This window comes from Melanostigma gelatinosum, assembly GCF_949748355.1.
Source record: "Melanostigma gelatinosum genome assembly, chromosome: 17".
NCBI classification, from domain to species: domain Eukaryota; kingdom Metazoa; phylum Chordata; class Actinopteri; order Perciformes; family Zoarcidae; genus Melanostigma; species Melanostigma gelatinosum.
In genome coordinates, this window is record NC_136650.1 from 4971282 (window position 1) to 4984722 (window position 13441).

General features: G+C 43.5%; 1 protein-coding gene across 2 annotated transcripts; it reads right to left on the reverse strand.

Moving 5' to 3' along the window:
• Positions 1 to 411: 411 nt before the first annotated feature.
• Positions 412 to 13060, reverse strand: eloa (elongin A). Of its 2 annotated transcripts, XM_079288372.1 has the most exons (12): positions 12976 to 13060; positions 9845 to 9901; positions 9335 to 9444; positions 7932 to 8554; positions 4770 to 5101; positions 4077 to 4188; positions 2546 to 2698; positions 2190 to 2287; positions 1473 to 1653; positions 1178 to 1307; positions 754 to 944; positions 412 to 663 (listed from the first exon to the last, which is right to left on the reverse strand). In XM_079288372.1, the coding sequence occupies exons 1-12, from the start codon at positions 13045 to 13047 to the stop codon at positions 602 to 604; spliced, it is 2121 nt and encodes a 706-aa protein (XP_079144498.1). In that variant the 5' UTR covers positions 13048 to 13060; the 3' UTR covers positions 412 to 601. The 2 variants fall into 2 exon arrangements, with proteins under 2 accessions (XP_079144498.1, XP_079144499.1); XM_079288373.1 differs by lacking the exons at positions 4077 to 4188; positions 4770 to 5101.
• Between the last annotated feature and the right edge of the window lie 381 nt (positions 13061 to 13441).

Genomic DNA, 13441 nt, shown 5'->3' on the forward strand with positions numbered 1-13441 from the left:
TGTTTAAGAAAACAAGATAGAACATATTAATGAGATTTAGAAGTTACCTTTGGCCAGATCCAGGCTAGCTGTCTTTATGCTATGCTATGCTAAGCTAACAGTCTCCAGCTTCATATTTAGCGAACAGAGGTGACGGTGTCTAACTCTCTGTAAGTAAGCAAAAAAAAAAAAAGAGGGTGACCTTTTCCTTTCAGAATGTCTGCTATAAAACAAGAGAAAGTAACAGACTGTGTGTTTGCAGGTGTGTGTGTGTGTGTGTGTGTGTGTGTGTGTCCTTTGCGTCTTGTAAAATGTTCATTTTCTTAACACAGATGTCACACCCAGAACCAGTCATTTATGATTTAAATACTTATTCAAAGACGACCCCCCCCCCAAACCCCCCCCCCCCCCCCCAAAAAAACAGATGCCACCACTTAAATAAAAGTTGTTTAAAAAAAATCAACCATTTTCCCACCAATACTGAAAAGTTCATACGATATGTTTGGTGGTAACGTTGATGGTGTGTGTGTGTGCAGGGATGATGGGGTCTCCAGTAAAATGAGCTAAAACTTAAATTAAAAACACAGTTGGAATCCATAAAATACATTCAGTCTCTTTCACACTATCGGCGGGAGAATCTGTTCTTGAAAGCTTTGATAGTTTTGGCCATCATGGGGGCGATTTCTGCAAGAAGGAACAAATGGTTTGTTTGAGATTTAAAGAAAACCCAACGTCAAACATAATTGTGGATCTCTTTCACACACACACACTTACTTTTGACCAGTGGTTTGTCGCGGGCGGCAGGTCCTCCTCCTCCTGCTGCTGCTGCTGCTGCTGCTGCTGCTGCTGCTGCTCCAGCTCCACCACCTGGTGCGGAGGAGCGAGACGAGCCGGGAGAAGGGTCGAGTTGGGAGGAAAAGGAGCGACTCAATTCACCAGAGTAGTCTGTGGTAGCTGGTCGTATTCTGAAGGACACAGGGAGAGAAAAAAAAAAAAGAAGTCTATAACTGTACTCTAAAGCAAAAAAGAGAAATGAACTCCCCTGACGGACTGCAAGTACACTCCTGGATAAACCCTGTGCACACATAAATAAAACTTTTTCCATGTTTATTCCATCTCAACATTTCCACTTCAACACCAAACTCAAGTCCTAAACCCTCGATGTCAAGTATGTCAATGTGCTGGATGTGATACTGACTTGATGGGAGCTGCAGCTGCGGTGGAGCTGGCTGACGAGCCACTGATGGTGCCGAACTTCTCCTGTCGGCGGCGGACGTCGCGTGGCGGCTTGGCGACAGAATTCACAAACGCCATCTTGACCTGGCGCCCTGTCAGGACAAACGCAACGCTCAAACTAAAAATGCCAACGCTCAAAACGCCTTGATGCATAAACCTCAAATCTGTGACTTTTCTGTAGAAATGAATGTCCATCTCTCGTCACCTTCTCTATGTTCATTCATGAGAAACCGATAGTGACTCGATGCCTCTCCTACCCTTTGGCTTGTTGGCGTGGGCGGAGGAGATGTTCTGGGTGAGCATCCTCAGTCGCTCTTCGCGCTCGTCGTGCAGCCTCAAGTACATCTCCCTCCACGACTCGTACTCCTGAGGCGTCTCGCGCTTGAAGTCCCGCTGACAATGGCGCATCCACAGCTCGTCAGATTCCTCCGTAAACCACTGAAAGAAGAGAGGAGCGAAATCAACAAGGAGCACCATCAGTGTTCCTACATATTGTCCTCGTTATTCTGCACTTTCTTCCTCTCTTCTTGTCAATTTTAGTAAAGTAAAGTATAGTATAGCTTTTCTAGTCTTCTGACCACTCAAAGTGCTTTCACACTACACGTCATCATTCATCCATTCATACACTGATGGCAGGGGCTACCATGCAAGGTGCCACCTGCCCATCAGGATTCTAACTAACATTCACACAACATTCAGCAATTTGGCATTAGCCAAGGACACATCGACATGGACTAGCCATGTCGATGCCAGGGATCGAACCGCCGGTCCTCTGATTGAAGAGCGACCTGCTCTACCACTGAGCCACAGTGGAGGTAAGTTGTTGTAACTTGGTTTCTGGTTATATTTGTAAACATCACTAGTTTAATTCTAAGCTCCCTCTACTGTTGTGTCTCGACCGCCCACAGACGAACAGAACACTGTGTTATGCTGATGAGGGTCCTCACAGGCACAGAGAGAAATGAGAGCGTCACCTGGTTGCTCTGCTCGATGCGGTACAGCTGCTCTGGTGTGCACCGCTCCAGCACCGGCTCCAGGATCTCGAACGGCACGCCTCCGACCTCGGCGATGGCTGAAAGAGCACAGTTTGTTTTAGCCACCTTAAGATAACAGGGTGGGGTTGGAGTACATGTTGACTCTCCAACATTTTGTCCAGGGATTGTGACTGTTTATCTTGTATGCTTTGTGGTGAGCCCCACCCCTCTGGCACCTCCATTACTGTAGTAGCATTAAATACATCGTAAAATAATTTGTACTCATGTGCCATATTAATGTCATGTTTTGGGGTTAAAATATCTTAATTTGGGCAAATATTGATTGCTCCACTCACAGTCAATGTTGTTCTGCAGCACACGGATGCACTGCTCGTACAGAGTCATCATCTTGGGCAAGTAGGCTGTCTTTGATCCTGAGTAGACCACCATCTTGGAGTTGAACCGCTTCCCCGTGAACCCGGTATCCTCCTCGTCGTTGCAGACGGGAACTGAAAGCAAAGAAAGGGAGCGTGTCAGTCAGTCAGGGCGACACGGAGCAGGGCAGGACGAACTTTTACAGATACGCTGACAAGAAAGAAGAAAGAAAAAGAAGAAAAAAAATGCAGTTGTTTGAACATGTCAAAGAAACAGTTTTTGAAGTAAACAGTAAATCCTGAGTGGAACAGAAGCCCCCAGGCCTCTGAGCTTCACAGTTGCACGGTTACAGTTATGTGTTCACAGTCACTTTCAGCACTGAAATGGCCAAAGCAATTGGTCAACTTGCAGGAAAAAAAACTAAAAACAACAGCCAACATTTACACATGTGCTCACCTCCCTCAGTACATTCGCATAGACACAAGATTCCAGCAGAGACACCTGGGTGAATGCGTTAACATCCACTTTATGTACCTGGTTACAGTAAATCTGCATATAGGAGGAGGTCAGGCTCGCTTATTTAATGTGTATTTATAGAGATCTCTGTTTGTACTGTTGCTGCCTGCAATATCAAAGCTGACCAAGTTGACCAAAGAGTGCAGAATTTGTCAGTATCTGGTTGGTTAGACCTGTTTTTATTGAAGGATAGCACCACGAACGAAGCTCCGCTAACACATGGACAAACACGCTGCATTTCTTAGAACAGAAAAAGCATCACGCTGCTTCGCCAGCAGAAACGTTTTATGTCAAGCAGCAGCAGCGGTTGGGTTTTACATTAGCAGTAACTTTAAAAAACTCCAATACGGCAGAAAGTTAGAGTCAGACACAGTGAAAAATCTGCTTCTGTGTCGGATTTTAACGAACAGTCAAACGTCAGCAGAAGAACCCGAACTCACATAGACTTCTAGAGGCTATTTTGTTCGTTTACGTTTCAGTCGAGCTTTGAATGGCATCATTTTGAACATGGGAATACTTTCTCTGTCCGAAGTCTTTGTCCTGCATATGTGGAATTGTAAAAAGCCGATTAGAAACCCTGTTTCCCGTATACATGGCCATGAAATCAGCCTCTCCTGGAGGGATCTAGCTGGAGAAATTGGGTTCCACTAATCCCTATCTCCCATTACACAAACCAGACTTCTTGTTTACATGACATTTAAGAAATCAGGTGACTGGAGAAAGCCGACCCCAACCCGGTTACATAATCGCAAAGCACTGCACCTTAGTCATACCTCTAAAGAAGTTCGTACACGACGAAAGCTTGGTCAGCGGGAAACCTGTGATCTCTATCAAATATTCGAAATACATAACATGATTATGTTGAACATACTGTGAGTTATTGTTGCTCCAAAATGTCCTTTTGATGGCTGTCATTTTTCAAAAGAAAGGCCCGTGCTGTTTCATAAACAAGACTTACGTTGTTTTAAGGGGCGGGGGGGGGGGGGGGGGGGTTACCTTTCCGTCTCTGAGGGGACAGCGGTGTGACGTCGATGGAGGGCAGAGGTCTGTAATTGGGTTGGATTGCTGGCAGAGGAATTTCCGGAAGAGAGGCAACAACGTCAACCACCTGCAAACAACATCACGTTAACGCCGACAGGAACAGCTTTTCAAACTAAAGGTTTCAAATACAATAGATGAGCAGTCGAATGACACAATAAGTTCAAGAAATGGTTTTGGGAAATATGCTTAACGGTTTCTTCCCGACGGTCAGATCAGAACTTTGATACCACACTCATAACTGTGTGTTAGATAAGAAGCTACTGTTTCCAGTGACAAATCATTTCATTAAGAGCGTTTTAAATGGCAGAGAAACCACAAGAAGAGAGCTTTCATGATATTCTATGAACTATAACTACTGCTGCGAGGAAACAACATCACAATTCTACAAAATAAAAGCACAGGTTTCCGTTGTGGAGAAAAAATACAGGCTGTAATAAAGTCTTTTAACTGAAGAAGATCTCACCATTCAAACACGGTGGCCTTAAATTTAGCGCTGCAACAATTAGTCCATTAATTGAACAGGCGTTGACAGAAAATAAATCTGCAACAATTTTGATAATCGATTCATCCTTTTAGTCATTTCCCTACTTATATTCTTCTGGAAAAAAAAGCAAAGCAAATGTAAAACATGTCTGCTGCTGTTCCTACCCGCTTGCGTTTTTCCGCTGTTGCCGGACTGGAGCCTGAATGTGGCCTCTTGGTACTCTGAGTACCGTTGGCCTTACTCCCTTTGGAGGAAGAGGAGGATGAGGAGGGGGCCGGCGGAGGTGTGCGTGAACGATGGGAGGACGCCGTGGAGGAGGAGGAGTGAGGCGGCCGACTGTGTGACGAGGACGATGACGTTGGTGGCTGCTTCTTCTTCTTCTTGACGGGCGTCGGGGCGTCATATGTGAGGAAAGACTCAAAGGACATGGTGGGACTCTCAAAGTCGTCTCCCTCCTCCACCTTGGGCGGAGAGTCCTTGGGCGCCCGCGGTCGCCCTGGAAACACAGAGGCAAATGGAAGAGTTAGAAGATGCAGGGGATCACGGGGAATCCTCAAAATTGGTGGAAAAAAATGGTGAAACCTTTCCTAAAGCTGGTGAGCAGCATCCAACTAGGGCTGAAACTTCTCCATTAATAATTGTTTCGTCTATAAAATGGTGGGGAAAAAGCCCATCACAAGTTCCCAGGGCCCAAAGTCACATCTACAAATTGCCAAACCCAAAGATGTTCAGTTACCTATCATCAGGGCTCCCGCTCTTTTCTAGAAATCACTTTCCAGTTCATTTTCAGTGATGATCCAGCCGGTATGACAGACAGGAATCCCGCTGATGAATCACTTTTTTCTTATTTATCATATTAACCATTGCTGTCTGAATTTTGCCGACTGACAAATCTAGACCGAAGGTTACAAACCTAAATAAAGTTAAGAGTGGAGTTTTCAAGGTTTACCGGTAATAACTGCCACTGACTCTTTATCCCACCATACTCTATGTTGGGATCACTACCGGCAGCGTATGTGCATGCTGAGGTCGGTGAATTTCACTACATTTTTGTTGTTATTTGTTGTTGTTTTTTTCGTGTTTAACACTAATGGCATACGACAGGATACATCCATCGACATCTGAAAAGGAAGCGTGGGGATTGGATTCAGTGCAGCACACTTTGAGCTCATCACCGCTCACGAGGCAACCAACCAGCCAGACCTGCCGGAAGCTAAGCTAACCCAGCTAGGACCTCCACTACTCCACTACTTCACTACCGAGCATGCTCCTGGCTGTCTGACGCCCTGTCGCAGAAAAATAAGATGGATGAAAGCAGCGGGAGGTCGGTGACTGTTGAGACCACATCTTCACAGGGACCTGGATCTACTGTGCTCCAGGATCAAGCTGCACCTGACGGATGGACAGCAGGACTTCGGTGGGTCCAGAGGAGGTGGACTCTGTGTTTACGTCATGATGGCTGGTGCTCACACAGTTAAAGTTGATGGAGAATGTTTCTCCTCATGTTGAAGTTTTAATGTGAAGATGTCAGCCGTATTATCTGACCAGAGAATCTTTTTTTCTTGCCGCTTCTTCTTTTCGTTTCACGGAAGCGTGATGGTTATATGACAGTTGCCCATTTCTTTACACAGTCCTTTGCATTTTTATTGAACACGGCAAGGTCTTTTGAGTTGCAAGGGTTGGGTAGTAGAGGGCAGACGAGGCAGTGCTCCATAGTATGGTCTGCTTCTCCACATTCACAGGTGGTTGGGCCAGCCTTGTAGCCCCATCTGACCAGAGCAGCTTTTGATCGTCGCGTTCTTGTTCTGAAGCGGTTTAGTGTTTTCCATTGAGCCCATGGTGCTTCTGGGCCAGGGGGTTGGTTTTCAGTGGGGGGGGTATTCCCATGACAGTTCTTGCTGCTGTTTACATTCCTTATGATGCAAATTCAAAAAAATGCACTACAGGAATGTACTACTGATTTTGTTTTGGTTGTCATGTGTTTATTGTGTTACAGGGCTACTACTGAATTTCGTTGTGTTGCATAGTGACAATAAATGATCCTTGATTTTTCAGTCCTTTTGCCCATTTACTAGTAACATTAAGGAGAGTCTGTAACAAGGCTAATCACACCCAATGTGCTTCAAAAGTTGACCACTTCAGGTCTTGTTGTTGTCCATTTTTACCTCAAAATTATGCAGCATTGCGTTTGAAGAAACAATACCGGCAAAGTAAAAACAATGCTAGCAAAGTTTTAAAAAAAGCACCGTTAGCCAGTATTTAGCTGGTGCTTTGCGCTCCCGTTGATTGTTTTAACCCCCACTTCCAATGCATTACGATCCAACTCTCTTAACAAGCCCAACAAACACTTAAAGACAAAGCTCTCCGCCATAGTCAAATCACAAACCTGAAACCTTTGCAGGCAAAACAAGCTAGCTAGCACGTCACCTTTAGCAATTGAACCAAACGCGAACAAATTTGTCATAATTCAACTGCTTAAAACAAGTTGGATCGAAAGTAACGTTGTGTGACGTGACTATAGTTTTTACCTGATTTGTTCTTCAGGTAAAAACTACTGTAATTGTTTTCAGCTTTACATCAACTGACACACACACATAAACCGTCTGTGATGTGTTATATCAATACACAGTAGCCAAACACCTCATGTTTATGTGTCCAGCTTTGTCAGGACAGAGCAATCACTCGCTGCTGTTTGGGGAATTGTTGCATAAATGATAAGTTTCTCCTTTCCTGTCAGCAGATTGTGTCTCAATTAGCCGGTACAGGATGTCGCTCTGTCTCTGCAACATGGTCTCTGGTGTTCAGAGAATAAACATTTGCATTATTTTGACTTGGACAATGAATAAAAGGTTGAATGAAATGCAATTGTATTGTCAGCTACAATTCCTGCTCTGGAGCGTCAAAACAAGTGCAAAGTGTTCAGTGATAACTGATTGATCTCTGCTTTCCAAACATGAGCAAGTTCCTAATCTACATGGGACTAAATCCTCTCTTTATGGTGTTGGCTGTGGTATCATCATCAATTTTTTAAAGTTTTTTGTTGAGTGAAAGATTAAAGCGAAGGCAGTTTTTTCTTTGAAAACTTTGTTCCTATTTTCCCTTTTTTGTTTCGTCTTAAGAATCAATAATCTTATTCCACGCTGTCTGACAGTATTGAATATATATATATTTCATCTTGTTCCAGCTCTTTATTAAAGCGATATGATGCTCAGACGGTTTGCCTACATTGCCTCATCCGTCCATGCAGAGGACAAACTAAAATGACTCTCGATGTCACCCAGCTCTCTCTGGTGTCACAGTGAACCGCCTCCATCCAACACACTCACCGTCGTCTCCTCCTTTCTTCTTCTCCTCCCTCTTACTCTCGTGCGTGGTGGACTTCCTGCTGTGCTTTGCAGACTTCGTTACTGGAGTCTCTCTGTCTGCGCTGCGGTTCTTCCCTTCGCCGTCTGCTCCTCGAGTGCTGCTCGTCTGTGTGTGCCGTTGCCGCCGCTCCTCGTCTCTGTCCCGGTTTCTTTCGCTGTGGGAGCCGTGGTGGTGGTTTTTGTTGGGTTCTTTGTTGGGTTTGGCAGGGCGGACCTCTTTGCGAAGAGGAGGAGGAGGACTAGGTTCAGGACTAGGTTCAGGCTCGGGTTCAGGCTCGGGTTCAGGCTCGGGTTCAGGCTCGGGTTCGGGGCTCTCATACTCGTCCGACTGGTAGCCTCCTCGCTGCGGGGGGCTGTAGTGCTCGTGTTGAGGGGGTGAGGGCGAGTAGTTCGTGTGATAGCCTCTCTCTACCTCTACCTCCTCCTCCTCCTCTTCCTCTTCCATGTAGGAGGGCTCTTCCTCAGGGGAGGGCTCACGGTTTCGTCTGTGGACTCCTCCTCCTCCTCCTCCTCCTCCACCACCACCTGCCTCTGGGCCTCGAGAGTGCGTGTGTGACCGTGGTGCCTCTTTGACGTTGGAGGGTCTGAGGTAGAAAAATGGGAAGTGGTGAAAACACCAGTTACTTTTAAGATTAGAGTTTGACATGCAAAACATGCAATAAATTACATGAAGTTTTAGGAGTTTAACGACCCAACAACATTTATACACCTCTTACAGGTTAACAGAGCAATAATTCATCAACAGTCTGAAAAGGAGAGCTCTTCAGAATAACCCCTTTATCCCAAACAGTGGACAGTAACTGCTGTGAAACGGTTGGATGGCGTTTCCATTTAAGCAGAACTGATGTTAAATGATGTGAAATACAACAAACGAGACTGAAGGAATTTGCGCAATTGGTCCTCTGCACATCACAAGTTCCTCTCTGTACTCCGGAGCTCTTATTTATTTTGTCTAGAACAATGGTTCCTAACCTGGGAGTCGGGGAACCTCGAAGGGCTCGAAAGATAAACTGCAAGACGGGCGGCGAGACATTTAACAGGATAAGGAAGCAGGAAGAGAAAACTTTTAGAATCCTGCCTCTCGTTAGGTCTCAGCAGCGTTGTTCTACTGAACATGTGCCACAGTATAACTCTGCGTCAGTTTATTTTTTTCAAATGGACTCAAATGTATCCCCCATTGTGTGTTGAAGAAGTCACTGATTGAGTTTAAGACCCCTGCGACAGATATAGATGTTGCATCTCCATCGCACATGCTCACTGCAGGATTAGAAACTTAGTCTACGGGTACATTAGAGCTAAAGCAGGGACATCTCCACTCCTTACTACTGTTTGCGTGTGTCGAGGCTCAGGTATGCACAACGTACCTGTCTGACTGAGGAACCAGTTTCTTCCATTTGGCCACGAGGCCTTTCGCCATCTCTCCAGCCAGCTGATGCTTCCTAAAAGAATTGACAGTCTTCCCCACACCGGTTTCCTACAACAGAGAGCAAAACAAAGTCGGATCTAATTCAACACGAGGCAAGCTTGATGGATTCTTTATAGTTTATATGTATATGTTTAGATACCACAATAGTCTGACATCTTTGTCTGTGTGTGTGTTTTCACTTTTACAGCTGTTATTTGGCAGCTTCAGCCAAGTGATCCGATTGGTCAGAAACATGTCGAGACTGCGCTCATAATTCCCACAAAATCACAATCAAAATTCTGCCCGAGGAGCAAAGCATTTTTGTTCCCATCAAAGCTCCAATTCTTGCACACTACGACTGTCTGGATTAAATGCCTTGCTTAAGAGCTCTTCCCAAAACATGGTTATGGACTGGTCCCGTCTGTTTTATTGGCGGACATTGTAGTGTGGAAATCAAGAGGACCCTTACCACCAGTATGGTCACAGTCATGGGAAGCTCCCCCAGTCTTTTCAAAGTCTTCAGGAGCTGGAAAACAAGAGAGCATTTTAATTATTTAGAGGAGGACTCTGGTGTTAAAGTCAACACATTTTCAGTATCTTTCACGGGGTTCTTACATATTTTTAACAATACGTCTGTGTACACTGTACGTGAAAAATAAGAATAAAACGTCAGAGTCTGACGTTACACCAACGCAGGGAACGTAACATCAGGTGACACAATTGATCTGCCCGAACATTACAGCACTGTTTAACCCATATAGATTTATCTCAGCCGATCTTAACTGAACCTCAAATACTCTATTAAAAAGGTATTTGTGAAGCTAATTTCCACAACTTCTCCAACAACTGTCTCGTTCGTTATGTCTGAATCTTAAAGAATTGCTGTTCCAGAGTTTACAGCTGATAGTCTTCCTCTGAGGATGGAGTCGGCTCAGTTGTCATGGACGACGACCTGTTATCACACAGCCGAAGTTCAACGCCACGGGTCACGTGGCGACAACTGGGCCATCACCATGGCGATGGAGCAGACTCCATCCACTAAATTTGAGCAGATGTGGTCGAAAGTGACGGAGAGAGCCACCAAATCATTATATCAATGTCAATAGAAACTTTACTTTAAATATAATATCAAATATGTGCTGACAGAATTGTATAGGATATGAAATATTATTAAAATGATATCATATGTTTGAATTGCAATTTTAAGTCAATTTAATAGCAAACTACAATTAATATAAAATATATCAATCTGGTGATGTAAAGTTAAAGTAAGAGAGGATTAGATCTATAAGTCTTCTCCTATTTGGAGACAGCAGGAGAGGTGAACCAGCAGTGTTTGTGATTAGAATAAATAATCATCATCATTATCATCATCATAATCAAGATGGGATGGATGTGTCATAACATAGTACACCCATAGCTGTAGCATGACACACTGTGTTTCATTACGAATAATCTTCATCTTCATGATGACTGTTAGTGTATTACTTAATTCTCAAGCACAGTAACATTACTGTGTGCATGCACGAGCGGTGCGTTCACAGGTTTCAATTCCAACCACTGGAGTCCCTTCAGGATGATTTGCATGAACACATTCTCACACGTGGACTACCTTTGTTCACATTATTGTCTTATGAATGAACTCTCTGACCCAAATAAGGCACACCTGCTTCATGCCTGGTGGTTGAGGAGCTCTTCTTGACCTTTTCATTTACAGTGACATGAACCAGCAGCATTCACCAGCCCTGCGTCATGGTGGAGACTGAATGATAACGTGGCCTAACGGGGCCGGACTGTAGTAAAAATAAAAATACAAATAAAAATCACCCAGCTGTGATTTTGCCAATTTTTTATAAAATATGTACTTCTCTAAACCGGATTAAATATTCTGTTTAGCAAACCTATCACACAGAGCATTACTGCTTTGTGTTGGGAGGTTCCATTTGAGCAGTGAAAGTAAACAAAGAAGGCTCAGGACATTGTTAATTATCTTTTATCCGCTTTTAGTTTTCAACATTTTAAGAGCAGATCCCAATGCAGTGATGTGCAGCTGCAGACCCGACATTAGATAAATCATTTTATCATTACAGGCCTGGAGTCGGTGTAACGTTTACTGTCATCACTTTCCGCACTAGCGTTAGTTAGCTTGATGGCTAACGGCTACTCTGGCCCCGAGTGTCGTTATAAGATAAATTACGTTGTGGTTAATACTATTATTTGAATGACAGATAGAGTGTCTATGACAGGTTATTAAACCAAGCGGAGAGGGGTTAATATTAGCTAAAAGATAGCGTTAAAGAAGTACGTTATAACTAGTTAAAACCCCTTAATTATCGTGACGTCTCTCGTGGTGCCTTCGCAGGCTGTCGGACATGCTGAAATTCTAAAGTGAGCACTAATGATTCACATCCAAGGCATTGACACGATTACTTCCAAAGTATCAGGATACTGAAGAAGTTACATTTGACGTATACTATAACACCAAGAGTGAGACATAAATATGTATCTGGTGAATAAGACGGTAATGTATTTTGCTTCTGCAAAAACATAATGAAGCCACAGAACACATTTTATTTTCTTCTGGTCACTCCCAGCTATATTGGAAGCAAATTAAATAATGTAGAAATAAAATCTTGAGGGAATATGGATTGATAATAAAGGAGAAAACTATAAAGTTACTGATCACTTAAATGATGATTAAAATAACTTGAAAATTACAAAGGAACAGTTAATTATCAATTTATTGTATTTTAATTTAACATTATTCAAATGAATATTATAATTTGAATAATATCTTTGAGTGTTTGATGGTATCTGGAAAGGTCTACCACAGTCTGCTGCCTTGTTGTTTATATTGTTGTTTGTATTGTTGAAAAAGAGGAGCACAATTGACCTAATCGTGAATGTGGGATATTAATGGGACAGACTACCTTGTCCCATTAGTATTTTTAGGGGAAAGAGGATGTGCAAATGATAACTGCTTATATTAATTAATGTATTTTAATTGATATTTAAGAACATTTCTAAATATTTTAGTGCCAAAACAACTCAGTGTATTTTCTGACAGAGTTGATATGGTATATTTAATTTCAACCTCTAGCAATTTGCTTAAGACCTTTGTGATTACTTTAAACATTCTAATCTTGGATTCAATGTACAAACAACATGATGAAATTTATGGTTTCAGCCCAACTATTAATACTTGGTGATTGATGGGCTGTCACGGTTTTCATTCCTGTTTAGTTGGTTGACTTTACAGTTGTCACAACTTGCCACAACTTGATTGGACTGATCAACCACTGAACTACTCATTTATCAATAACACAATTACTTCAGGAAACGGCTTCAGTTTCAGAACTACTATCATTTGTATTTCCGATCCCCCAAAAAGCAGCAGAATGGTCTTTAACGTAAAAGCGTGTCAGAAAAAAGAGTCCTGAGAGCGGCCCTCGAATGCAGCATTTAAAATAGCGTTGCGACTTTCGCAGCACTGCCGTGGCCGCGGCTTCGTTTAGGGCCGCCCGAGACGAACCGTCGCATTTCGGGAGACGGTCGGTGCTACACACCAAATCTGTCCGTCTCCAGCTGTTCAGTCGTTACCTTTCGAGGCTCCGGATTCTCCAGGAGCCGCGACTGGAGTCTATCCACTGCTTCCAGCAGTTCCTCCGCCATGTTTACTGCTGGTACCCTGTCGCCCGGAAACTACTTCATCCTGACTGAACGGGGAAAGGGTGAAAAAAACGGAGAGGTTCCGTTTAACTCAGTGAACGCTGCTGCGAAGAAGAGGCGTTACAGCCGTTTGAAATAATAACGTATATATTTAACAATAAAACTGCATCAATACATACATTAAGAATTCAATTATTAAGAGCAATGAGGAAATCTGAAGTTTGTACATGATGAGAACAGTTACGAAAGACGGAACTACGTCACAGTACAGCTGACGGAGCACGCAGTGACGCTAGTTGGTTTGACGTCAGTGAAAACGCTGAATAAGCATGTAGTGTAGTTTACTTTGTAACCTGTTGGTACATAATACAAAATGTAATCAACCAACACATTCTGA